General features: G+C 39.4%; 1 protein-coding gene across 6 annotated transcripts in view; it reads left to right on the plus strand.

Annotated features, from left to right (window-relative positions):
* Positions 1-27,336, plus strand: part of PRRG1 (proline rich and Gla domain 1) — a 159,643-nt gene that overhangs the window by 58,714 nt on the left and 73,593 nt on the right. For 5 of the 6 annotated variants that reach the window (XM_024117663.3, XM_055081684.1, XM_007121417.4 and 2 more), the window contains 2 exons: positions 8,298-8,360; positions 26,537-26,697. In XM_024117663.3, the coding sequence (XP_023973431.1) occupies positions 8,351-8,360; positions 26,537-26,697 (171 nt within the window). In that variant the 5' untranslated portion in view covers positions 8,298-8,350. Of the gene's footprint in view, positions 1-3,612; positions 3,665-8,297; positions 8,361-26,536; positions 26,698-27,336 lie in introns of those variants that run through there. The other variant, XM_055081686.1, reaches the window with a different exon arrangement.

Genomic DNA, 27,336 nt, shown 5'->3' on the forward strand with positions numbered 1-27,336 from the left:
TATATTGAAGAATCCTTGCATTCCTGGAATAAACCCCACTTGATCATGGTGTATGATCCTTTTAATGTGCTGTTGGATTCTGTTTGCTAGTATTTTGTTGAGAATTTTTGCATCTGTGTTCATCAGTGATATTGGCCTGTATTTTTCTTTCTTTGTGACATCTTTGTCTGGTTTTGGTATCAGGGTGATGGTGGCCTCGTAGAATGAGTTTGGGCATGTTCCTCCCTCTGCTATATTTTGGAAGAGTTTGAGAAGGATCGGTGTTAGCTCTTTTCTAAATGTTTGATAGAATTCGCATGTGAAGCCATCTTGTCCTGGGCTTTTGTTTTTTGCAAGGTTTTTAATCACAGTTTCAATGTCAGTGCTTGTGATTGGTCTGTTTATATTTTCTGTTTCTTCCTGGTTCAGTCTCAGAAGGTTGTCTTTTTCTAAGAATTCATCCATTTCTTCCAGGTTGTCCATTTTATTGGCATAGAGTTGCTTGTAGTAATCTCTCATGATCCTTTGTATTTCTGCAGTGTCAGTTTTTACTTCTCGTTTTTCATTTCTACTTCTCTTTTCTCGTTTTTCATTTCTAATTCTATTGTTTTGAGTCTTCTCCCTTTTTCTCTTGTTGAGTCTGGCTAATGGTTTATCAATTTTGTTTATCTTCTCAAAGAACCAGCTTTAGTTTTATTGATCTTTGCTATTGTTTCCTTCATTTCTTTTTCATTTATTTCTGATCTGATCTTTATGATTTCTTTTCTTCTGCTAACTTTGGGGTTTTTTTGTTCTTCTTTCTCTAATTGCTTTAGGTGTAAGGTTAGGTTGTTTAGTCAAGATGTTTCTTGTTTCTTGAGGTAGGATTGTATTGCTGCGAACTTCCCTCTTAGAACTGCTTTTGCTGCATTCCATAGGTTTTGGGTCATCGTGTTTTCATTGTCATTTGTTTCTAGGTATTTTTTTATTTCCCCTTTGATTTCTTCAGTGATCTCTTGGTTATTATGTAGTGTATTGTTTAGCCTCCATGTGTTTGTATTTTTTACAGATTTTTTTCTTGTACTTGATATTTAGTCTCATAGCATTGTGGTTGAAAAACATACTTGATACGATTTCAATTTTCTTAAATTTATCAAGGCTTGATTTGTGACCCAAGATATGATCTGTCCTGGAGAATGTTCCATGAGCACTTGAGAAGAAAGTGTATTCTGTTGTTTTTGGTTGTAATTGCTATAAAGAGCAATTAAATCCATCTTGTTCAATGTATCATTTAAAGCTTGTGTTTCCTTATTTATTTTCCTTTGGATGATCTGTCCATTGGTGAAAGTGGGGTCTTAAAGTCCCCTACTAGGATTGTGTTACTGTCGATTTCCCCTTTTATGGCTGTTAGCATTTGCCTTATGTATTGAGGTGCTTCTACGTTGGGTGCATAAATATTTACAATTGTTATATCTTCTTCTTGGATTGACCCCTTGATCATTATGTAGTGTCCTTCTTTGTCTCTTGTAATAGTCTTTATTTTAAAGTCTATTTTGTCTGATATGAGAATTGCTACTCCAGCTTTCTTTTGATTTCCATTTGCATGGAATATCTTTTTCCATCCCCTCACTTTCAGTCTGTATGTGTCCCTAGGTCTGAAGTGGGTCTCTTGTAGACAGCATATATATGGGTCTTGTTTTTGTATCCATTCAGCCAGTCTGTGTCTTTTGGTGGGAGCATTTAATCCATTTACATTTTAGGTAGTGATCGATATGTATGCTCCTTTTCCCATTTTCTTAATTGTTTCAGGTTGTTCTTGTAGGTCTTTTCCCTCTCTTGTATTTCCTGCCTAGAGAAGTTCCTTTAGCATTTGTTGTAAAGCTGGTTTGGTAGTGCTGAACTCTCTCAGCTTTTGCTTGTCTGTAAAGGTTTTAATTTCTCTATCAAATCTGAATGAGATCCTTGCTGGGTAGAGTAATCTTGGTTGTAGGTTTTTCCCTTTGATCCCTTTACATATGTCCTGCCACTCCCTTCTGGCTTGCAGAGTTTCTGGTGAAAGATAAGCTGTTAACCTTATGGGGATTCCCTTGTGTGTCATTTGTTGTTTTTCCCTTACTGCTTTTAATATTTTTTCTTTGTATTTAATTTTCGATAGTTTGATTAATACATGTTTTGTCATGTTTCTCCTTGGGTTTATCCTGTTTGGGACTCTCTGTGTTTCCTGGACTTGATTAACTATTTCATTTCCCGTATTAGGGAAGTTTTCAACTATAATGTCTTCAAATATTTTCTCAGTCCCTTTTTCTCTTCTTCTTCTGGGACCCCTATAATTCGAATGTTGGTGCGTTTAATGTTGTTCTAGAGTTCTCTGAGACTGTCCTCAATTCTCTTCATTCTTTTTCCTTTATTCTGCTCTGCAGTAGTTATTTCCACTATTTTATCTTCCAGGTCACTTATCCATTCTTCTGCCTCTGTTATCCTGCTATTGATTCCTTCTAGAGAATTTTAAATTTCATTTATTGTGTTGTTCATCATTGTTTGTTTGCTCTTTAGTTCTTCTAGTTCCTTGTTAAACGTTTCTTGTATTTTCTTCATTCTATTTCCAAGATTTTGGATCATCTTTACTATCATTACTCTGAATTCTTTTTCACATAGACTGCCTATTTCCTCTTCATTTGTTTGGTCTGGTGGGTTTTTACCTTGCTCCTTCATCTGCTGTGTGTTTCTTTGTCTTCTCATTTTGCTTAACTTACTGTGTTTGGGGTGTCCTTTTTGCAGGCTGCAGGTTCGTAGTTCCTGTTGTTTTTGGTGTCTGCTCCCAGTGCGTAAGGTTGGTTCAGTGGGTTGTTTAAGCTTCCTGGTGGAGGGGACTAGTGCCTGTGTTCTGGTGGATGAGACTGGATCTTGTCTTTCTCGTGGGCAGGTCCGCGTCCAATGGTGTGTTTTGGGGTGTCTGTGACCTTATTATGATTTTAGGTAGCCTCTCTGCTAATGGGTGGGGTCGTGTTCCTGTCTTGCCAGTTGTTTGGCTTAGGGTGTCCAGCACTGGAGCTTGCTGGTCGTTGAGTGGAGGTGGGTCTTGGCATTGAGATGGAGATCTCTGGGAGATTTTCGCTGTTTGATATTACGTGGAGCCGGGAAGTTTCTGGTGGACCAATGTCCTGAACTCGGCTCTGCCACCTCAGAGGCACAGGCCTGGAGCCCAGCCAGAGCACCAAGACTCTGTCATCCACATGGCTCAGAATAAAAGAGAGAGAGAGGGAGGGAGGGAGGAAAGAGGGAGGGAGGGAGGAAGGAAGGAAGGAAGGAAGGAAGGAGATAGCAACCAAACCAAAAAACATACCCACCAATGATAACAAGTGCTAAAAACTATACTAAAAAGAAAATTAAAGAAAAACGGACAGACAGTACCCTAGGACAAATGGTAAGAGCAAAGCTATACAGACAAAATCACACACAGAGGCATACACATACATACTCACAGAAAGAGAAAAAGGAAAAAAATATATATATCGTTGCTTCCAAAGTCCACTGTCTCAATTTGGGATGATTTGTTGTCTCTTCAGGTATTCCACAGATGCAGGGCACATCAAGTTGATTGTGGAGATTGAATCTGCTGCTCCTGAGGCTGCTGGGAGAGATTTCTCTTTCTCTTCTTTGTTCACACAGCTCCTGGGGGTTAGCTTTGGATTTGGCCCCTCTTCGTGTAGGTCGCCTAAGGGCATCTGTGTTCTTTGCTCAGACAGGACGGGGTTAAAGGGGCAGCTGATTCGCGGGCTCTGTCTCACTCAGGCCAGGGGGAGGGAGGGGTACGGAGTGCTGGGCGAGCCTGCGGCGGCAGAGACCAGCATTGACATTGCACCAGCTTGAGACGCGCCGTGCATTCTCCTGGGGAAATTGTCCCTGGATCACGGGACCCTGGCAGTGGTGGGCTGCACAGGCTCCCGGGAGGGGAGGTGTGGAGAGTGAGCTGTGCTTGCACACAGGTTTCCTGGTAGCTGCAGCAGCAGCCTTAGCATTTCATGCCCATCTCTGGTGTCTGCACTGATAGCCGCAGCTTGCGCTTGTCTCTGGAGCTCCTTTAAGCGGCTCTCTGAATCCCTTCTCCTCACGCACCATGAAACATATAGGCAAGAAAATGTCCCTTGCTTCTTCGCAGGTCCAGTGTTTTTCCCGGACTCCCTCCCAGCTAGCTGTGGGGCACTAGCCCCCTTCAGGCTGCGTTTACACAGCCAACCCCAGTCTTCTCCCTGGGGCCCAACCTTCAAAGCCAGAGCCTTAGCTCCCAGCCCACACCCGTCCCGGCGGGTGAGCAGACAACCCTCTCGGGCTGGTGAGTGCTGGTCGGCACTGATCCTCTGTGTGGGAACCTCTCCACTTTGCCCTCTGCACCCCTGTTGCTGCACTGTCCTCCTGGCTCTGACGCTCCTCCCCACCTCCCCGCCATCTCCTGTCTCCGCCAGTGAAGGGGCTTCCTAGTGTGTGGGAACCCTTCCTCCTTCACAGCTCCCTCCCACTGGTGCAGGTCTCGTCCCTGTTGTTTTGTCTCTGTTTTTTCTTTTTTCTTTTCCCCTACCCGGGTATGTGGGGCTTTTTGGGAGGTCTGAGGTCTTCTGCCAGCATTCAGTAGGTGTTCTGTCGGAGTTGTTCCACATGTAGATGTATTTCTGATGTATCTGTGGGGAGGAAGGTGATCTCCACTTCTTACTCTTGTGCTATCTTGAAGCTTTTCTCTATTTTTGTATGTCTCAAAATTTGTTTTATTTACCTTTTGATTTCTTCTTTGGTCCATTGGTTGGTTAGGAGTGTGTTGTTTAATTTCCATGTATTTGAAATTTTTCTGGTTTTCTTCCACTTATTGATTTCTGCCTTCACTACAAAGTGTTTGTAAAAGATGCTTGATAAAATTTCTGTCTTCTTGAATTTTTTGAGGCTTATTTTGTGGCCTACCATATGATCAATCCTAGAAAAATTTTCTCTGTGCTTGAGAAGAATGTGTATTCTGTTGCTGTTGGTGGAATGTTCTGTATATGTCTGTTTGATCCATTTAGTCTATAGTGTTTTTTAAACCCACTGTTTCCTGATTGATTCTCTGTCTGGATGATCTATCCATTGCTGAGAGTGGGATATTAAAGTTAACAGGTGTTATTGTATTGCTGTTTCTCACTTTATTTGTGTTAGAATTTGCTTTATATATTTAGGTGCTCCAGTGTTGGGTGCAAAACCATTTACAACTGTTATATCTTCATGATGAGTTGACCCCATTTTCATTATTTAATGACCTTCTTTGTCTCTCATGACTATATTTAGCTTAAAGTCTACCTTGTCTGATATTAATATAGCTATCCCTGCTTTCTTTCGGTTACCAGTTGCTTGGAATATCTATCATTTCATCCTATATGTGTCCTTTAAACTAAAGTTGAGTCTCTTGTAGGTAGCATATCATTGGGATCTTGTTTTTTATCCATTCAGCCATTCTGTCTTTTGATTGGAGAATTTAATCCATTTATGTTTAAAGTAATTTTTGAGAGGTATTGCCATTTTGTTCTGTTGAATTCTTCAGCCATTGTATTCTTCAGCTCTAAGATTTCTGTTTTTTTTCTTTTATATAGTTTCCATTTCTTTCTTGAACTTTTTGTTTTGTTTGTGTACTGGTTTCCTAATTTTCTTTAGATGTCTGTGTGTTCTTGTAGTTCACTGAAATTCTTTAAGAGGATTATTCTGAATTCTTTCTCAGACAGCTTATAGACCTTTGTTACATTAGGGTCCGTTATTGGAGCTTTATTAGTTTCTTTTGGTGGTGTTATGTTATGTTTACCTCTTTTCTTCATGATCCTTGTTTCTTTGCATTGTTTAAACAGTCTCCTCCTCCAGACTTTACAGGCTCACTTCTGTAGAGAAAGACCTTCACCAGTCATGATAGCTTGAGGCTACTGGACAGGTCAGCTGGTAGCCTTCACAGTCAGCAGGGCTTGCTGTTGGGGTCTCTAGTTGGATGAGGCCACTGCTTGTGCTCTGAGGTTGGGGGGATGCCACTGGCTGGGCTCCACAGTTGGGTAGGCCTGTTGGCTGGGCTCTGTGTTCAAGCAGGACCACTGGGTGACCATCTCCCTGTTTGTGTGGGGCTACTGGTTTTGCTCAGCAGTCAGATGGGGCCACTAGCTGGCTTCTGCAGTCACCTCCAGTTGGTAAAGTCCCAGGCTGTGTTCACTGGTAGGGTGGTGCCACTGGTTGGATTCCATGATTGAGCAGGGCTGGGTTGGGTTTAGCAATCACCCCTTGTTGTGTGGAGTCTCAGACTGTGCTCCACCACCAAGTGGTACCGCTGGCTGGATTTTATGTTTAAGTAGGGCCCCAGGCAGGATGTATTGGTTTGACGTGGCCTCAGGCTGTGCTCTGCGATTAGGTGGGGCCGCAGACTGTGCCCTGAAGTTGAGCAGGGCTGCATTCTGGTGTTCCTGATCAGTAGACTGTGCTCTGCTGCTAGGCTGAGCTTCCTTGTTGGATGGGATCACAGGCTGTGCTTCTTGGTTGGGCAGGATTACTGGCTGGGCTTCCTGCCTGGGCAAGGCCGCAGACTGTGTTCAGCAATTGGGCAGGGCCATAGACTGGGCTCCTCTGCTTATCAGGGTTGTAAGGCTGGGATCCATGGCTGAGTGGGATTGTAGGCTGGGCTCTCCCTCTCTAGCAGTCCCATAGGCTGGGTTCCCTTGTCACCCAGGGTCACTGTTCCAGCTCTCTGGTTTTGCAGGGCCAGTGGCTATGCTCAGCAGTTGGGCAGGGCTGCTGGCTTGGCTGCCTGACCAAGTGGGGCTATATGATGGACTTGTGGCTGCTTTAGTTCCCTGGCCAGGCTCTCCTTCCTGGAAGGAGAGACTGGAGGCTATGCTCAGCACTTGGGCGAAGCTGAGTATTTGCTTGCCTTCATGGGCTGGATGGTAGAACAGCCTCCATTTCCAGTCTGGCCCATTGATTGTGGGTCCAAATCAGGTAGAACTACCAACTGAGCTCCCTAGCCAGAAGGGGCCACTGGATCAGCTCTGCAGATGGCCAGAGTTGCTGGCTGGGATCTTTGCTCAGGCACTGATATGAGCAGGAATGCTGTTTGCCAGGGCCTGGGCACTGTTTGCTGTAAGCCCCACCCCCCTTCTCCTTCTCTCTCTGATCCCCAGTAGTCAAGCCCTGCAGATTCCTCTGGTGATCTCCATGAGGCAAGACCTGAGTGGGCCTCCTGGGAAGTGTCCCATATGCTGGGGGAGCTGGATGTCCACCTCAGGCTCTCTTTTCCCATTATGGAATCCATATTCCCACTTCTGCCCACAGGGAGGAGGGTGATGTGGTCAGGGTATATCCAGTCCTCTCACCCTTCTAATGTGCTCCTTCTCAGTCTCCGTTGTCCAGCAGGGCGCTTCAGCCTTACCCTCAGGTTCTAACATCTTCACAATGGAGTCTTTTTTATGCGTAGTTGCTAGGTGGTCTTCTTGTGAGGGGGACTGAAGTTGGGAATGATCTATGTGACCATCTTGATGACATCACTCTCCTCTATATGCTTGACTTCAAGTAGATTATATATTCCTTAACGTAGTGATAAATTATATCTTATAATTTTGCCCCTCTGGTGCTTAGCTCCATGCTGGGAATGTGGCAGGTGAACAATAGATGTGTGGTAGTTCTGTGATTAAACCCTGTGAGAAAATAAAGCATTATAGTATAAATTAGCTTTGGTGTATGTATTTTCATAAAGAACCAGAATTGCTGCTCCTCCATGCACACCTGCATTTGCAATATGTATTTTTTTCCTCCAGAGTTTCTGTTGTCAGTAGCTCATAGTTATTGATTCATACTGTTTATTGGTATTAACTCTGTGGGCTGCTTTGATGCAGGGATAATTTGATTAGAGGTACTGCTGTTTGACACCATTCAGGAAAATGTTACACTATAAATGGTATTGGATTTGTCACAGAGTGACATTGAAGAGAAACCAGGGATAGGCAAACTAATAACATGCTAGCCTTGTTATTAAAATTGGGCCATTTGGCCTCTTTGTCCACCATTTTTTGTTGATATCCACTGCCTTCCTAAGAGATAAGCTATGTGACCAATTTGATGACTTTTATTTGGCAAGGGCAGAAACTAATGCCAGATAAACAAGGTCATAGTAAGCTGATGTAGAGCCCATGCTTCCAGAATACTGTGTTTCTGTCCTCTGAGGTTAGATATCTGTTTTATTTAGGTAAGGGGGCAAAATTGGAATGTACTGAAATGAAATGCTCATGTTGACAACATAAGTTTTAATGGAACTTGAATCTGACTGTGTGTGTGTGCTGTGTTTTTTATAGGGAATTTTATAGGGAATCATCATCCAAGGACCTACCAGAGACCACAAGAAAACATGGGGAGAAGTAAGTTTCTCTTTACTTTTAAATAACTTAGATTCTCTCCACATTAATCCACTATATCCAGGAAATTAGATTTGCAACTCAAAGCTTGTATTTGGTTTTTTTTTTGGTTTTTTGGTGTTTTTTTTGTGGACACCTAAATCATATTTCTGGTTAGTGTTAGAAAGGTTTCATTTGAAGCAGGGCTGTGCAGAAAAAGACCAACAGATCACATGTTGCTGACTGGAAAGGGTCTTTTGTTTCCCCTGCTCTTTTCTGGACATCTTCCAGTACAGGGAGAGAAGGCTCAAACTTGATATTATATAAACCTGCCCTAATCCCAGCTTCTTTACAACTCTTAGCAAAGTAATCCATATGCTGCTAATGGTTTCTGAGCCTTGCTGATAATAACATAAACAAAAATATGATTGTACTATGCAACCAATGATAGTAGTAAAAAATTCATCTGTGAGGTTGACTTATAAATGGCTTTGGTTGCCCCTAAAATGTTTAAGCCTGGCATTAAGAAGCATTAGATGAATTCTTTTTATTTTTCCTTTCTCATAAGGCTATTATATGGGCAGTGAACAATAGACAAATTTAAGGTCATTTCTTTGTTAAGTTGTTAATAACCAGCCACTGCAGTGACTTCATAAATAATTCTAATCAATGCAGACCATAAAAATCTGATGCTATAAAGGACCTCAGAGGAAGACTTGGTGTTGGGTAAGTATAATGAGAAGAGTACTGGACATAGGTCAAAGACCTGAATTCAAGTTCTACCTCTACTATCTTGATCAAATCCTACCGTTCCCCTAAACTTGTTTGTTTATCTCTGAGGTGGGATTAATAACATTCTGCACTATTAGCCTCAGGAGATTGTGGTTGTCATAATGTAATAATATATATGAAAGCGTGTTGAGAACTCTGAAGTATAATGGAAGAGTGCAGTGGTATGCTAATTGCCATCCTTACTGAATAAGTATATCTTCATTGGTTATGTCTTTCAGTAGTTAAAATGAAGTTATTTGATCAGATGCCTCTGTAGGCAGCAGGGCTGGGACTAGGGTTGTGCAAGTGACAGAGAGTGCTTCCTTATGTTTATGCTCTAGGCATCTTTCTCGCCCCATGTCAGTATGGGCCCTGGTAGGCAGCCCCAAGGATTATAGATAGAAAATATCTTCCTGAACCTTGATGAGCCAGCTTTTGTGTGTTTTCTCCAGTGCTTCCCTGGGTATTCTGGTTCTTTCCCAACCTTCACAAAAGATACCAATCTCTGATAGTTTAGAAATTTTTTTAAAATGACTAAATAAAAAAAACTGGTCAAAGTTCTGGGACTAATCCATACCACGTCCTAACTCTAAGTCAGCTGTCAACAGAACCTTCCAGAGTGACTCATCATGGTTTGATCCTCACTTTCTCCAAGCTTCAAGTGAATTTGGAGAATGTTGTGATGATTGGATTTCATCATGGCCATATGGCGAAGAAAGCTGCACTGAGACAGGGCAACATATTCCTTCTTGTTTTCATTCTTCCTTTTCAGAATGGTCATCAGGTTATTAGCAGGGAGATCATTCGGTGCTTGCTTTAAAAGGTGCTCCACCAAGTATTTGTTTAAATGGTCAGATAATTAATAGAGTTCTTGCTAAAGGACAGAGCATGGTACTATAATCTGCAAAGATGGGCATGTTTCCATCCTGGAGATGAGATAAGAGAAGTGCTTCAAAAGAAATACTACTTTTACAAACACATGGAAGCGTGTAATAGCAGCATTTTGACTGTGTTAAGCACTTTAAAAACCTCCTTAAAATCCTGAATCTCAAAAAATCTATCCTTTACACTCTAAGCTTTACTTAGTTTGTCTGATTATACTTGTTAATTGCAGAGAAAAAGCATGCTTAGTGAAAAAAAAGGTGCTTCTGTGGGCTCTTTTTTTCCTTTTCTGGTAGTGTACAATGGAGTTTTTAGTGGATTTGGCAAAGATTCTCACAAACATAGCTCAATGTGTCATACAAAGGGACAGCAGAGGAAAATATCACAAAGACATGGCACTAGCCTCCTTAATTAAGGAGCCATGAAAACAAAGAACACAGCTGGGAAACCATACCGTATAGATGAAAAATTAAAGTGAAATTGAGGTGAATTTCTTTTAGTATTCTTTGATACTGGATGAAGAAATTATTTATAAATATGTGTTAGAGGAATCATTCTTTTATTTATGTGATATGAAAAAATTCATAAACAAATTCTTACAAATTGTGTCCATTGTATGTGGCATTGAAATCCCATTTACTATATAGGGATTTAGTATTTAGCTAGAATTTACTATTTAGGACTTTTATGAATATATAATTATTTTGATATTAACAAGTATCTGTAGAGCATTTCATAACTCGTACATATTTCTCCTTCATTATCTTATTTGAGTTGTAAGAGAACCCTATAATGTAAATAGGGATTATTATCTTCATTTTATGTATTATAAAACTGAGGGTCATGAGAGAAAGTCTTATCTAAAGTCCACAGTTTAAGGGGTTCCCTGGTGGTGCAGTGGTTGAGAGTCCGCCTGCCGATGCAGGGGACATGGGTTCATGCCCCGGTCCAGGAGGATCCCACATGCCACGGAGAGGCTGGGCCCATGAGCCATGGCCGCTGGGCCTGCGCGTCCGGAGCCTGCGCTCCGCAACGGGAGAGGCCACAACAGTGAGAGGCCCGCGTACCACAAAAAAAAATAAAATAAAATAAAGTCCACAGTTTATAAATGAAGAATCGGAAGACAAACCTAGGTCTCCTTATGTCATATCCAGTTTTTATTTTCTTCCAACAAATTGTATTCTGAACACCCTAGTCATCAGCAGTGTATAAAGTTGATTAAAAACTTAGGAGCTATCTGATGCCGTGAAAGGTATGGAAGAAAATATTTTCTTAGAACTACGATGATATTCATATGTTTCTCACAGCATGGGGGAGTGGGCAGATAGGAAAAGAGAAATGGCTCAGTGTTCATCAACATTTATGGTAACAGCTAAAACACGTGTGTCAGATAGTGGAGTGCCTCAAATATAAAAATCCTCTGAGCAGCGGTGGTCCATGGCTGCAGTAATTCAAAGGCAGCAGCAGTAATTGGCAGTCACCAAGCTAGATAACAAGATAATTCAACTCAGAAGCTTGCTGTACACAGCCCACAGTGGGAGGTGCCCAAAGTAAGGGGCCTAAGACACCACTTCTGTGGTGAAAGTCACCCTTCTTGATTTATAGGTTTTTATATTTGTGGTTCTTCATAACACAAAGAATAAAATACAGTATGGAATACCAGAACAGCATGTAGACGACAAGGGGAGATGCTGTTACAAAAAAACAACAGCATGTATAAATAAAATTATGTGTAAGATTTTAGTAGAGAATTAACATTCTCACAAAGAAGAGAATATAAGGATTTTGCAAATATGTATATATAGGCTTACCAAATATTATGTACATAATACTAGAGAGTGTTTATCAGTAATCATCTTCAGATGGAAAGTAAAACTTTATCCTACCTTTTCATCCCCGCCCCTCCCCCTACACCCCCCCCCCGAATAACTGGTACGTTCACGATAAAATGACAAAAGTCTCAGTATTCCACAAAGCAATTTCTTGGGAGTTGTCTTGCTAAAAAATTTGGAGGTTGTTGTTTTTGTTACAGTGTTTGAGTAGAATTTGACTTTGAATCACACCTCTTTTCCATCTGATATTTTTCTGTCAGAACACACTTCTCTTACTGCATATTTTAAGTGCTATAGCAGCAATTTATGGTATTTATTACTCTAATATGCAGTTATGATGGCTAATTTCACTGTCTTTACCTTAATAACAAAGCTTCTGGAAGAAATTCATCATGTTTCCTCAATAATAGCAAACCACAAGATGTTCCTACTCATCTTTTACAAAATAGGAATATTTAGCCATGAATCTTCAAACTGATTAATTTTGCTTTGTTGTATAGAAAACAATATCTGGAATAGCTGAATGATAGCAGGCATACAGGTCTTATTTGTGAAGAATAATTAACATAAAAATATAAAGATACCTTAGCATTTTTTCTGTTTCTCCTCTTTCAGTATTTAATCTTTGGAGATAGCTTTTACCTAGCCTAGTAGGTCTATAAATTCTTAATCTGCAGTCAGTTTCCATCTTCATTTTCCATGCTTAATGGTAACATGCCCTTGATGTCCTAGTATACATGAACATATTGTTGTGCTGTAGAGAAGCAGAGACAGTGCTACCAGTTACACTCTTTTTTTATTATTATTAAAACATAGCAGCATCATTCCTTTGGGTCACTGGATGTACTTGGCTCCTTTAGTTCAAAGAACCCAAACATGTCCCCTCCACTTACTAAGACTTAATGGAAGGAAAGATGGTTTATAGCTACCACAGTAAATTTCTAAGCTCTTTGAGTCACTGCTGAACTACTGTTCAGTTGAGGCCAATCCTAAACTTTCATTCTGAGCATATAGCTCCATGTTTTCAAACAGGGAATGTGTGTTCAAACTGACAAGCCTTGTAAAGTGACTGTCTCGTAATGTAGTACCTAATTTTATTTGACAGCTCCCAGGTTTACAGTTCAAGTGACGGCACACATTTAAAGACAATTATTTCATTTTCTGGCCTATATTAAATCTGAGAGTCTCTCTATTATGGTAGCATATTCATGCCCCTGCAGTTCAGATGATGTCACCAAATTATCGTAAACCCTTGTCTAGCTTCATAATTTTATAACAGTAAAACAAATCTGCTTGGGGCTGACAACAGCCATTATTTTTTCCTGGCAAGTTTTTCCCATCAGAAAAAAAATGAGCTTACTATTTAAGGGTCAGGCTGCTTTTTTTTTTTTTTAACTCATTATAGTGCTTGATGCTTTTTGTCTTTGATGCAATCCTCTTTGCCTTTTACCTATTCAAGAAGAAATTAACTTTGGTACGTAAGTTTAGAATGGCTTCTCAACCTTAGCACTATTGACATTTTTTTAAAAAATTGAGGCAAAACACATAATGTAGGCAAAACAATTCACATAACATAGAATTGACCATTTTAAATTGTTCAGATTAGTGGCATTTGTACAGTCACAACGTTGTACAACTATCTTGTACCAAAACATTTCCATCACCTCCAAGGGAGACCCTCTACCCATTAAACAGTCAGTCTCTATTTCTCCCTTCCCAGGCCCTGGCAACCTGTGATCTGATTTCTAGCTCTATGGATTTACCTATCTTGGATATTTCATTTAAATGGAATAATAAATATGTGCCCTTTTATTGTATCTGGCTTTTTCACTTAGCATAATGGTTTTTAGGTTTATCCATGTTGTATTAGTACCTTATTCCTTTTTATGGCTGAATAATATCCCATTGTATGAATATACTACAGTGTGATTGATTAGTCATTCATCAGTTGGTGGACATTTGTGTTGTTTCCACCCTTTGGCTATTCTAAATAGTGCTACTGTGAACCTCGATGTACAAGTTTTTGTTTGAGTATCTGTTCTCAGTTCTTTGGGGCATACATGTAGGAGTGACTATTGACATTTGGGGCCAAGTAAGTCTTTGTCATGGGGCCTCTCCCCACTACATGCCAGTGGCACCTACCCCCCCACGTTGTGAGAATCAAAAACGTATCCAGACACTGCCAAATGTTCCCTGGGGTGCAATGTCTCCCAAGATTGAAAACCACTGATTTAGAATAAAGGGAAGGAAATCTTTAGAGATAAGCCATAATTAGCATATTATGATTTTCATAGAAGTAATTCAAGTCTAAAGGAGAGCACTAGAGTTGGCCCTCTGTGTCTGCAGGTATCCACGGTTCCACATCCATGGATTGAACCAACCATGGATCAAAAATATTGGAAAAAAGTAAAAATTCCAGAAAGTTCAAAAAAGTAAAACTTGAATTTGCTGCATGCCAGCAACTATTTACATAGAATTTACATTGTGTTTCCAACTATTTATGTATCACTTACATTGTATTAGTTATTATAAGTAATGTAGAGATGATTTTTAGTATATGAGAGGATGTGCATAGGTTATATGCAAATACTATGCCATTTCACATAAGGGACTTGAGCATCTGCAGAATTTGGTATCCATAGGGGGTCCTGGAATGAATCCCCCATGACTACCGAGGGACAAATGTATATGGTTGTCAACAGAAATAATCAATAAACTGATTTATGATAGGAATAGAAAGAAGTTTTATTTGAGCCAAACTAAGAACTGTAGCCCAGTAGACAGCAGCTCAGATAACTCTGAGGAATGAGTCTGAAGAAGCATGGTTTTCAGCACAGTTTTATATCTTGTCAGAACAAAGAACATCAAAGAAGTCAGGGATCCATTCCTTCAAGATTTCAAAACAACAGCCACAACAAATCAGCGTATACACAGGGACTCAGTATGGCCTTGGCACCTGGGAAGGGAGTCTTATCAATGAAGGCATACCAGCATTGGCGACCCAGGAAGGGAGGCATTTCATCTTTTTTTTTTTTTTTTTTTTAATTAAAAAATTTTTTTTTTTTTTTTGCGGTATGTGGGCCTCTCACCGTTGTGGCCTCTCCCCTTGCGGAGCACAGGCTCCGGACGCACAGGCTCAGCGGCCATGGCCCACGGGCCCAGCCTCTCCGCGGCATGTGGGATCCTCCCGGACCGGGGCACGACCCCGTATCCCCTGCATCGGCAGGCGGACTCTCAACCACTGCGCCACCAGGGAAGCCCCTCATCTTTATTTTTAACATGGACATTTTTTACTTCTGGCCACTGCACCCTTTTCTTTAAGGATTAAGGCACATGTACAATGCATGTTTGATAGGCCACAAACAGGCTGTTTTAGTTAGCATAAAGTTCGAGTTAAATCATATATAAGCCAGAATGACTTTCCCATACCGCAGTATGTGACACTTTCTTCCATTATGGTTCTAGAAACCAAGGTGTAGTCCTGGTCCTACAATCAAGCAGCTGTGTCCTTGGATAAGTCACTTAACCTCTGGATTTCAGTTTTCTTGTCAGTGAAATGAAGGGATTGAGATGGATCAGTGGTTTCCAGTGTTGCTCAGTGAAGCGCCAGGTTTTCTAAAGGGGTCTCTGAGAAGCCACTATGAGAGAAGGGGAGGAAAAGAGAGCACTCCTGGTTATGTAGTACCTCCCCTTCAGACAGAGCAAGCAAAAGTTTGAATTCTATCATTTCTAGAGCAAATTCACATATAAATAACATTGATTTCACCAGCAAAAAGTCATTTCTGAAATCCATGTGCTAATTAACAACGGAACTAATTTGTCAATGAGACTCCATTTCTGAAATCCATCATGCTCTGCTGTTTGTGCACAGAAGAGAAAGATAGTTGAATACTATCTTTGAATGCTGTCTGAACAACCACCTCTGAAATGTGGCTTTTTGATTAAATGTAGTATGTGTTCTATTAGGACAATTATTCACTCCTAACATCTAGATTACAGCTAACTATCACATAGATAATACCATACTGTCTATGTTGACAGATTGTGAAGCATTCATTATAACATTGAGTTATGTATTTAAAACTATATTTCATGTTTGCTGAGTCTCTCTACATGCCTTTCCCCCCATTAAATGGTGATTGTTATAGTTGTTTCCATTTTCTTTCATATGGGACAGAACTGTAATCAGTGTAAATCAGATCCATAAGCTAAAAACAAAGTTTTATGGTCATGACAACTATAAACTCTAAGACTAATGATATTCTTGTTGATAATAGTTGAGGCACTAGTGATAGGAGAAATACCTGTCTTTGGAATGCCCGTGTTTTCATGATTCCACCTGATTGTGTGCTTAATTTTGTGCAAATTAGACCATTCTAATTCCATATTTGTTTGTTTCCTGTGGGTACGTCACAGCCCCTAGTCTATAAATATCATGTGTTAGAGTACCATACCATACATTTAAACCAGTTATTGCAATTGCTAGTAACTGGATTGCTGTCATCCTTATTCCATGAAGAATTCTTTTTGATAAGGCGTTATGAACTGTAAAACTCCTTCAAAGAAAATTTGGCCTTTTACCTTACTTTGTGGGAGAATCTATTAGATCTTTTCTTTGTATTTCATTATTCCTTACAAAGCATAAAATCGTTAGACAAGAGACATCTGAATATTTGATGTAAGATTTGGCTTTTAAGAAAACCATATAGGGGCTTCCCTGGTGGTGCAGTGGTTGAGAGTCCGCCTGCCGATGCAGGGGACCACGGGTTCGTGCCCCGGTCCAGGAAGATCCCACATGCCGCGGAGCGGCTGGACCCGTGAGCCATGGCCGCTGAGCCTGCGCGTCCGGAGCCTGTGCTCCGCAATGGGAGAGGCCACAACAGTGGGAGGCCCGTGTACTGCAAAAAAAAAAAAAAAAAAAGAAAACCATATTGAGTTAGCAAGACTCACTCGGCAGGGGGGAACCATATTTGTTTTGTTTTTAAAAAATATTGACTTTATAGATGTATGTTACCTGTTTTGTCTTCTCTCTTATAGAAATCCATTTCTGACATTTTCTCCACACTTATTCCAGGAAACCTGCCTGTTATCATTTGGCGTTTCATTGCATACCTCCAGTAGCACAAAGATATCTTTTTTTAGTAGTGATCATAACCACTACATTGTCCTTAAGAAGCAGGTTCAGGATATTAAAGGTATTAATTACTTCTTCTCTCAAACCCTGAGACACTCCCCACTCTCACTAGCTCAGTCCTGTAACTTCACATTATTTTTCAAATATCTCAGTCCTTGAGTGGGTTTCAGCTTCCTAATTCCTGTGAATACATATACTACATGCCATCCTAACTAAGCTGTAAGTTTGTGACAACCTGTTTGGGCACATGAGCACCACTGTACAACAAATTCTGAATTATAAACCTACCTGCTATGAAAAAATTAACCTTTAATTTCCACATATAGGTTACAGTGGTGAAATACAATTGGGAAATAATCTGGTTTTTCCACCTCCCTAACTAATAGGAAGATAATCCAAATAGGATCTTTTTATTTTGCAAAATATTGGTTTTTAGGAGGTGAAATGTCACTTTAGAATTCTAGTGAGACTTTGTTTTTCTAGGGAAAGTTATATCCATCAGTCTGTGATAAGAAATGCCTATTTAATACCCATTTCAGCAGGAAAAAAACCTCGAAGGCATCGTATGCACACACAGCTGAGTAAATGATGGTATCAAAATGGCTTAGAAGCAAGAAAACAAAGAATTATGAGTATGACACTTCATAAGATTTTCTTTTATAGTATATAAATCTGAGCGCAGGATTTGGTGTGCTTCTTGTTGATTTTTGCTTCTTGTTTGTTTGATTTTTTTGTTGGTTTGGGGGATGGTGGTTGCTTGGCTGAAAAATAGTGTGTTCATATCCCCAAAGAATTTGGATGTGATACACTACTCCCACTTAACAGAAATCTTTCCGAGTATAAAACTTCACAGTTACAACTCAAGGGACCTAAGAAATCATATACATACAACACCTTAGGTTCACAAATTAGGAGACAGGCCCAGATAAATTAAGCAACAAATGCAGAATCATGCAGCCAGGTTAGTGCCAGAGGTGGACAGGAATCCGCATACCTGACTACAAATTCGGGACCTTTTCACCCTACCATACTCTTTTCTTTGCCTGCAGTTTCATTTGTTTCAATAAAGGGTTAGTGAAAGTGGTGAATGGATATTGGCTTTCTCAGACTTCAACAAGATAGCCTCAAAAGGCAGTTTTCATATGACTAACGGAAGGCTCAGATAAGTGGGTAGCTTATCATCTTATGCAGTCTTTTATGAGAAATTCACAACTAAACAAGATATTCGAGATGTATTCAGAAAAGAAACAGCTTCCTGGTTAGCATGTGGACTCATTACAGTTTCAGTCTGTGGCACACCAACATTTACACAACACTGTCTAGGAATGAACTTTCCATTTGAATAAATACATTTTGCAGATGGCTCATGCTCACCTTTTCAAATAGTTAAAAAAAAACTTTTTAAAAACTATTTTTATGGAAATAGTTCTAAAATAGATCATATACCTTACTGCCTTCTTAAACAATATCGTGAACATCATGTGGTCCTTTCTTGGTGACTCAGGTTCACCATCATAAACATAATCATTGATGCCTACAGCTTTGGGAGCTGTTAGTGTGAGTAGGGTTAGGACCTACTCTAAATAACCCTCAAAGGGCCTTCTATCTTTCCTCTTGTCTTCAGATTCATGAGCTTTCACTTCTTGTTGCTGTCAGTGTGTTGATCTAGTTCAGCCCATCCCTAGTCCCTTCTACTTCTCAGCTTTAATGTGCAATGAGGCTTTCAAGTCTTATAGCCAGGGTCGTGGATGAGGGTTGAGTAAATTGATCCTTGATTAGTCTAAGGGAGCTGAGGCTCCCCTGTAGGTAAAACATAAGATAAGTTATAATGCATGATCTTGGTCATCTTTTGTTTCTAAGTTTATGAGACTGGATTTATTTGAGTGACTTCTGCATAAATAATGTCTTACTGTCCTTAATATCCACAGTGATTATGTCAAATATTGAATAGCTACCTGAACTATCAAATAACCCAAGTATCAATGGAAAATAATTTAGTATATTTTGTTGTAGCTACTCATTCATGATTCACTGAACATATATATCTGTCATGTGTATGATTTTCATTTCTTAATCTGTCCTTCTTAAGAGCTTCTTTGTGATCTGTTATTAAAATTCTCATGAAGATAGAATATCAGCATACATTTAATCAAAACTGAAGTTAATAAAAGTAAACATATAAGGTATAATAAAGGATACTTGCTTGTGAGTTTCTTACAAAATCAAGTCCTTCTAAATAAGGACCAGAAATAGTCCTTAATTTACATTCTGAAGAACTTCTGAAATTTTTAAATCTCATGATATCCTCAAAATATTTATGACGCATCAAAGTAGGCACTACTCAACATTAGCTAATTGAAAGGACCTATGAGACTCTCATAAGGCTTTAATAATGGCTAAAGGTATGGTGCAGCAGGAGAAAGATGGCTCCTAAGGCCATTTTTAGTCACACGGGGCATGCTTTTTCTTCTAATTGTGAACAGTCGAGATACATGCAAGATAACCTTGGTCTCAGGGGAGCCAAGGCACATGTTTACTGAGAATCTTTGATACCCAGTGGTCATACAGATGAAATTAGGCTGCATACCATCAGTGCAAACCATCAATCTATACATTTTCAATAAACAGTGTAGACAAGCTAGTACAGAGTGCCTCCAAGGGCTTTAAACAGCACTTTATAAAGCTAGTACATTTCATCCCAATCTTGACCAAGGGGACCAAACTTCTAGGCATCCTTGGAGTTAAACATACAGACTCACTGAAACTTAACCCTATCCTTGATCATTTATTCTTTATTTTCTAAGTGTATTTTTTTTATCATCTTGGTAAATCTCTTGTTTTTCCTTTAATGGAATAACTGCCACCATGACAGCTGTCATGGTGACAACAAATCACACTCTTGTTTATTGAGCTCCATTTTTTGCCAAGCTCTGAGCAAAGCACTTTATGTCCATTACCTCATTTATAACTATGACGTCGGTGCTGTTATTCCAATTTTACGGATGAGGAAGGGAAGCATAGGGTTTTTGCTTTCCTCACATAGCTGTTTGCTTTAACAACTTTTTCTTACTTTCTAAATGCGTAACTGATGTGTACCATTTAACAAGCTTGGAATACCAATGAGATCACATTCGTTACTCAGATTAAATAGCCACAGCCCCTGGAAATATGAGAATGTCTGTCTTCCTTCCCTGACCAACCCTATTCTCATGGGAAATTGAAGAATTCTAGGTTTGCACCTTAGGTCTAGAGGAGTACGCCCTGGGAGGAGCAATCAAGATGGCGGAGTAGTAGGACATGAAGCTCACCTTCTCCCACAAATAGAGGAGTATGCCCTGCCTCCTGCACTGAAGAAAGATAATGGAATGCTAGGTGCATTTGTAGGAAGTCCCCATTCTCTCTTGCTCTTCATGTTCTTGCTGTTGTTGCCGGCGTATAGTCTTACATTAAAACCAGGGCACTCAAACCAGGCTTTCTGGTACCCAGGACAATTCCAAGGACAATAGAGGAGTCACTTTGTGAACTGTGGCATAGGTTGCCTTTTCTGGGCTGGTAGTAATTACCAGCAGCGCTGGGAAAAGAGGAGGGCACCTTTCTACCCAGCATTTCACTCACCTGGCTCGCTCCATAACACAGGAGGCCCGATTGCCCGGTGTTCCGACTACCTAGTGACCCTGTTGTTTCATTATCATCTCCCTGGCCTCTTTCCCAGGCAAGCTCACAGAACCAGAGTGGCTAATTGAGGGAGACCTTAGGATAACCTACAGTTGAGGGGTGTGACTGGATGGGGGGACTATACTATATTCTTTTTCTGCTACCTCTTATCAGAGCCACAGTAACCCATGTGACAGGTTTCAGTAACTGTAAACTTTCAAAAGGAATCTCAGTTGCCTTCCTCAGAGAAGGAGCTTCCCAGCCCATTCAAGCATGGTGTGCCAGGTGTATTTGGGAGAGCAGTGGCAGGACTCCATCAGCCTCTAGAACCCCTAGGTCAGAGGTTCCCAAACTTTCTGAGTTTAAGGTGCCCTTAGTTATTGCAGTGACTTTTTCACAGCAGCCATAGGCCAAAAGAAATGCCTAATAGTTCCATTTATTAAGTAATTAGGTCCAAACAATAGGTATTTATATCCTGACAGCTTGGTAGCCATTTGAAAAAATAATACAGGCATACCTCCTTTTATTGCACTTTGCAAATATTGTGGTTTTTTACAAATTGAAGGTTTGTGGCAACCCTGTGTTGTCAGGTAATAGTTAGCATTTTTAGCAATAAAGTATTTTCTAATTAAGGGTATGTACGTTGCTTTTTAAAGACATAATGCTATTGCATACTTAATAGTCTATAGTATAGCGTAAGCATAACTTTTATAAATGCACTAGGAAACCAAAAAACTCATGTGACTCGCTTTGTTTCGATATTTGTATCTTAAGTAGCCATGCAGTTACTTACTAATTGGATGTGTGTGCCTGTTGGGCACCGCACAACTTCTCAAACCTTCTCACTTCTTGTCAAACACAGCACTTTTTTTTTTTAAATCATAGCCGAAAATCCAGTTTCACAAAGGAAAGGAATGTAGAACTACCTAATAATGAAACTGTAAATTACCTTAAGCTCATAGTTTGTGTGGTGTCCAACAGATGTTAGTATCAATACATTTCTCCAAAAAATGTAAAATATCCTGCACATTCTTCATGAATTCACTGCAGCACCCTGGGGAGCCAAGGTGCTAGTTCCTTGCCAAGCCAAAAAGCATCTGACTGTGCCCTCTTCCCACAACTGTAGTTGTCCAGCTACTCTCCCTCTACATAAGTATTACGGCAAATCAATGGTTCTTTCAGAACAACAAAAAATGTGCTCCAAGCGGAGCCCAAACAGAAGTACTGTACAAATTTCAAAAGGTAGTTTCTCTTGCAAAAGGATATTCAAGTGCTGTTTCACTAGAAACTTTGCAGTAAATGTATTGATTTCATAATCATATATTAAGTTTGCGATGCTGCCTCATAATTAGAGGCATGGTCCATGGCTTCCCAGCTTCTAGTCATTCAGATATCAAGTTTCTCCCATTCTGCCTTTTCCTTTATTCCACGCTTATTGAATCATGTTCTGTACCAAGGTCTTTACTAGGTATTATGAAAGACAGATGTTGGATCAAAATATTAATAATACATGGGCCCTGCCCTCAAGTCTTGAGGGGGAACCAGATAGGCATACCAAAAATTATAATAAAATTATAATATAGTTTAGTTAATTGCTATAATTGAAGTATATGTAAATACTGAGAGTCTATAGCAGCTCTGTCTAATGAAGTGGGGAGTAGAATCTGGGGAAGGTTTTTAGAGGATGTTACATCTGAATGGAATAGGAGTTTGCTAGGCAGAGGAAATATTAGGTACAGAATTATGGAGGCATAAAAGGACCTCTATGAAGGATGGTAAGATTTGGTTTGACTGAGGAATAAGGTACATGATGGGTGTAGTGGCCAAAGAGATCACCCATATTTCACATCTGTCCCTTTCTTTCCCTTCCTATTGCCACCATTCTAATGCATGATCTCATTATTTCTTAACCTGGTCTGTTGTAAGTAGCCTTTTTCCTGGCCTTTATCCCTCCATTTTCTCTTCATCCTACCCCCAAATCTGTTGTACTTATACATTTTTCTAGGTTATTCTCCACGAAGTATCGGTCTAAACTCTTGAATGCTGTTGAATAGTTTAAATATCTTAGCCTAACATTAAATGCCTCCATGACATGGCTATCAGGCCCCTTTCCGGTTTCATTTTCCTCTCTTCCACTTTTGAATCGTGTACTCTGGCCCTACTGACCAGCTCATATTCCTCGTTTATGGCCATAGGTTTATTCGATTTCAGGCCCTCACTCACTATTTTGTTTTCCTAGGATGTCTTTCCTCACCATCTTTGCATGCCCCAATCCTGCCAATTTTTAAAAGGCCAGCCCAAATATACTTTTCACTCGCCCTTCTCCAGGTCCCTCTCCCATCCCGAAACACACCTACCCAGTAGAAGTACGCCTGCCTGCTGACCTCAAAGAGCATCTACCTTGTTCATCGTGCGTTAGAGCTGTTTATCTCTTTTATCTTCATTATCTCTTCCACTGAAGAACCTTGAGGTCAAAGGCAGTCTCCTACTCATCTTTGTGACTTGTCATGATCTCATTGTACATAGTCTGTGTTCAGTAAATATGTCCTAAAGAAGGAATTTTGTTCACTTAAAAGAAAAATGTAAACATTTGCAACTTTAAATAATGGCTGTTTCAATGAATCCAGACCCAAGATTAGATTAGAGAACTGATTAGATAAGTGGAGTAGAGATTTTCCACGTGGGCTGTTAATTTTCAGGCCTTACCATCTGCTGTTTTTCAGCAAATGTACGGACATGATTTTGCCTAGATAAAGATTTTTGGCATTAAAATGTCAGTTTTAGTATGCTGCAATGCATTAAAAATATATAACATGACTACATATTTCGGTTTAAGGCAGTAATTTAGACAGTTACTTGAGAAGCTATCTTATTTCATTTATTTTATTCTTTTCTTTTGAAGAGAAAGCATGGGTAAGAGCTATTTATTTTGAAATTATGAAAAAGTAGTTATGTTTTTTGAATTAATATACTTATTTTGTGGTCATTTATGTCTTTACCAGTCTTAGAGTTTAAATATTTTCTTTAGAAAGGGTGTTTCCTAACTGAATCTAAAGAAAACAGCTTAGGTTTTTCTTATGTCCTTTAATGAGAAAAGAACATGTTTGATTAATACCTCAGTGTTGTGTTCTCAAAGTAAATTTACAGTCTGTATACTTGCCACATCATGTAATCTCTGATGAAGGCATACACATGATTCTGGACAGCTGTGGGGTAACTCACACATTTTGATGAGAAGGAGGTAGAGGGAAGTAATCAACTTTAGTTTCAAACATTAAGTCCAAACACAAGCCCTAGCATCGTGGAAATTGCCCAGTGTTTTAGGAAGAAATAGTCTGATCTTATCCTATAGGTCCAAGCTGCCACCTTTCCCTTTATTTTGTTTCCACATAGAAAGAATCCCAATTCTGGTATCACCCATGAGATTTCCAAATTACCTTGATGAGGAACAGCAAATTACTCTGCCACAACTTCCTATTCCCTAATATATGGCAGATGGAACTAATCTGTAACAATATCTTTCCTACTGGTCGGACTCTTACTCTAGGTGGTATCTTCTAATTGAGCACATTTGGCAGGTGAGATAAAATCTACTTGCCAGCTTATTCCATCTAGAGTTCTCAGTATTATATCATGTTGCCTCCCAGTACAAGAAAATACACAGAAGGTGTTTGTGGAATGCTCTGGGTAATTTGATTAGGCTGGAATTAAGAAGGGCTGTGTCTTTCTGTACATTACCTTATAGTAGCTTAACCTTCTGAATTAGCCTGCTTTCTGGTTTCAAGAGTTAGCTGCTTTCCTTGACCCCTTTATGGAGATAGTGTATATAACATTTTCTCTTAGGAGAATTTAGGTTTCTTTTTTCCTCTTAAAAGTTTAAAATACATTATTACTGATTGGTTTATTTTCAAGAAAACTGTCCCAAAAGCCAAAGATGCGTTAGACTTTATTGACATATCTATTGTGTTTAGAAACAAGGAAGCCAATAGCCCTGATCAGTTTTGTACTTGTCAGACCACACTGAGTGTAGAATACAATATTTTATGAGGTAAAGACGGTACAGAGACTCCTATCTATTTTATATGACCAACAGATGAAGGAACTAGACATGTTTATCCTAGAAAAGAGAAGACTCGAGAGAAATCAGTTACTGTCTTCATGAATTAGTTGGCCTATTATATGGAAGAGAATTGTTTGTCATGGCATAAATAAAACCAATGGCTAGGAAGTTGTTAATTCAGTGAAATGTTCCTTGAAAAAGGGCTCCACAATCAAATAAATATGACACATGCCTGTGTCATGTTCGTTTTATGGAGATTTAAAATATATATTAAATGCATATTAAGGGTCCTGAAAAGTCATGCAGTAAAAGATCTTTTTTATATTTGTTAATCCCAGCATTCCATAAACACCTTCCTCAGAACTAGTTTTCTAAGGAGCTCCCATTTGAGTAGTGGTGTCAAACTGTGGGAGTGGGACCAGCAGCACCAGCGTTACCTGGGATCTTACTAGAAATGCAGCTTCTTGGCCCTACCCCAGACCTATGGAATCAGAGACTCTGGGAGGTAGGCCCAGCAATATGTGTGATAATAAGTCCAGCATGGGATTCTGATGCTGCTAAACTGTGAAAAGCACTGATAGAAAATTCTACTATTACTCTCCAACTCAACAGCATCCTTTTATTTTTTTATTTTTTAAGATTTCTTCTAATGATATTTTATGACTGTGTGATTAGTTTTTACCAATGGTTACCCTTCTGAAGTACAGAAGGAAGGAAACACTTATGGAAGGCCTACTGTAGTTTTCAATGTAGCCATCTAATTGGTATCAATTTGGGTACTTTAAAGAATCCTAAGTAATGAATCTGTATCTTCTATGAAGTGAAATACACATTTCTAAAATGAGGTAAACCTTAAATTCATTGCTATTGTGGTCATTTTTAAAAGAGCATTTACCGTTTTTCATTTTACTGCAAAATGTTTTTTGCAAAATACTGTAGACTTTTTAAAAAAAATACATCTTGAAGGATCTGTAATGTGCCTTCTCTCATGTCAGAGGTCTTTAAGATTAGGGAATTTTCTAATTTCTTTGCATTAGCAGAGATTAAATTCTGGTAGCATTCTATTTATCTCTCCAAACAAGCAGGACAGTTTTAGAAAAATGTAATTGAAGTATAGTTTAAAATGAATCTGTATGTAAAAAAAAATAATTCCCCATGAGTATGCATATAACCATTGCCTTATTTTACTGGGTATCATAAATGTGCATTTTGAATGTTTATATGAAATGCCCCTATAAGTCATGCAGAACAATTTTCTTTTTCTGAAGGACATTGAAATGGGGTTAAATATATTAAAGAGTCAAAATATATTTAAGTGCATTTAGAACAAAATTATTACTAATATCCCTTGGAATGAATTATGGCCAAATTTGTCTTAATTTCTTGATATTATTTTGTCAGCTGTTCCTTTCATACAAGTAAGTGTTCTCTGCGTTTATATTAGGTCAATTGGAATTTTTTTTTTTTTTTAGTTAGGGGGACAAAGACTGATAGTCCACAGACTGGATTTTGATTTCATTGCTGCTGTCCAACAGCAGAACGCCTGGGGGCATCCTCTTATAAGTACTGGTATCATTATTGCTATATTTAAACACCCATGGTTGGCAGGAATGTGCTAAAGTCTGGATATAACATCGTTAATCATGTCGCTGTTCCTGCCCAGGGCAACTGCTACTGAAAGGACACACATGATGAGGAAGACAGCAGATTGGTGGTTGAGAGCTGAATGTCACTTTGCTGACCTAGAGAAAGAGGTTTAGGGTGCTGGCTATGTTTTCTAAAGAGTACCTAGCAGATTTCATCTTGTATATTAACTTTCCACATTTTTTAATTACAATTTTATGCTTATTATTATATCTCTTTTTAGTTTTCCTCACAGGAGAAAAAGCCAATTTAGTATTAAAACGCTACCGAAGAGCTAATGTACTTTTTGAAGAGATAAGGCAGGGCAATATTGAACGTGAATGCAAAGAAGAAGTCTGCACATTTGAAGAAGCAAGAGAAGCTTTTGAAAATAATGAAAAAACTGTAAGTATATTGGCAATCTTTTTAAAATGTTCACAGATTTGCCTACCTTTGTGATGTATATTTGAAACCTGCATTCCCAAATTGTGTGCATTGCTATCATTTAAAAACTACCCTCCCAAAGAACTAACTCTGAATGGGGCCTCAAACTAAGCCACCCAACTCTGCGGGTCGGAGGTCTAGTTTCACTTCCCTATGTGCTGGTCTGTCTTTGAGGGCTCCATTGCCATAGGACCCTGCTGAGTTGAGATCGATCATCTGAGCAAGGGGGAAGCATGTTTTACACAAGGCTTTGTTCGGGAAAGTTATAGATACCATTATGACCATACCGTGCTTGATCATGGAGAAAGTGCAGAGGAAGCTAACAGATAGTGATGCTGTTTTAAAATGTTTTACTCCTTAGGTAGGTTTATTCCTAGGTATTTTATTCTTTCTGTTGCAATGGTAAGTGGGAGTGTTTCCTTAATTTCTCTTTCAGATTGTTCATCATTAATGTATAGGAATGCAAGAGATTTCTGTGCATTAATTTTGTATCCTGCTACTTTACCACATTCATTGATTAGCTGTAGTAGTTTTCTGGTAGCCTCTTTAGGATTCTCTGTGTATAGTATCATGTCATCTGCAAACAGTGACAGCTTTACT

The sequence above is a fragment of the Physeter macrocephalus genome, chromosome 21 (assembly GCF_002837175.3).
Source record: "Physeter macrocephalus isolate SW-GA chromosome 21, ASM283717v5, whole genome shotgun sequence".
In the NCBI taxonomy this organism is placed as follows: Eukaryota; Metazoa; Chordata; class Mammalia; order Artiodactyla; family Physeteridae; genus Physeter; species Physeter macrocephalus.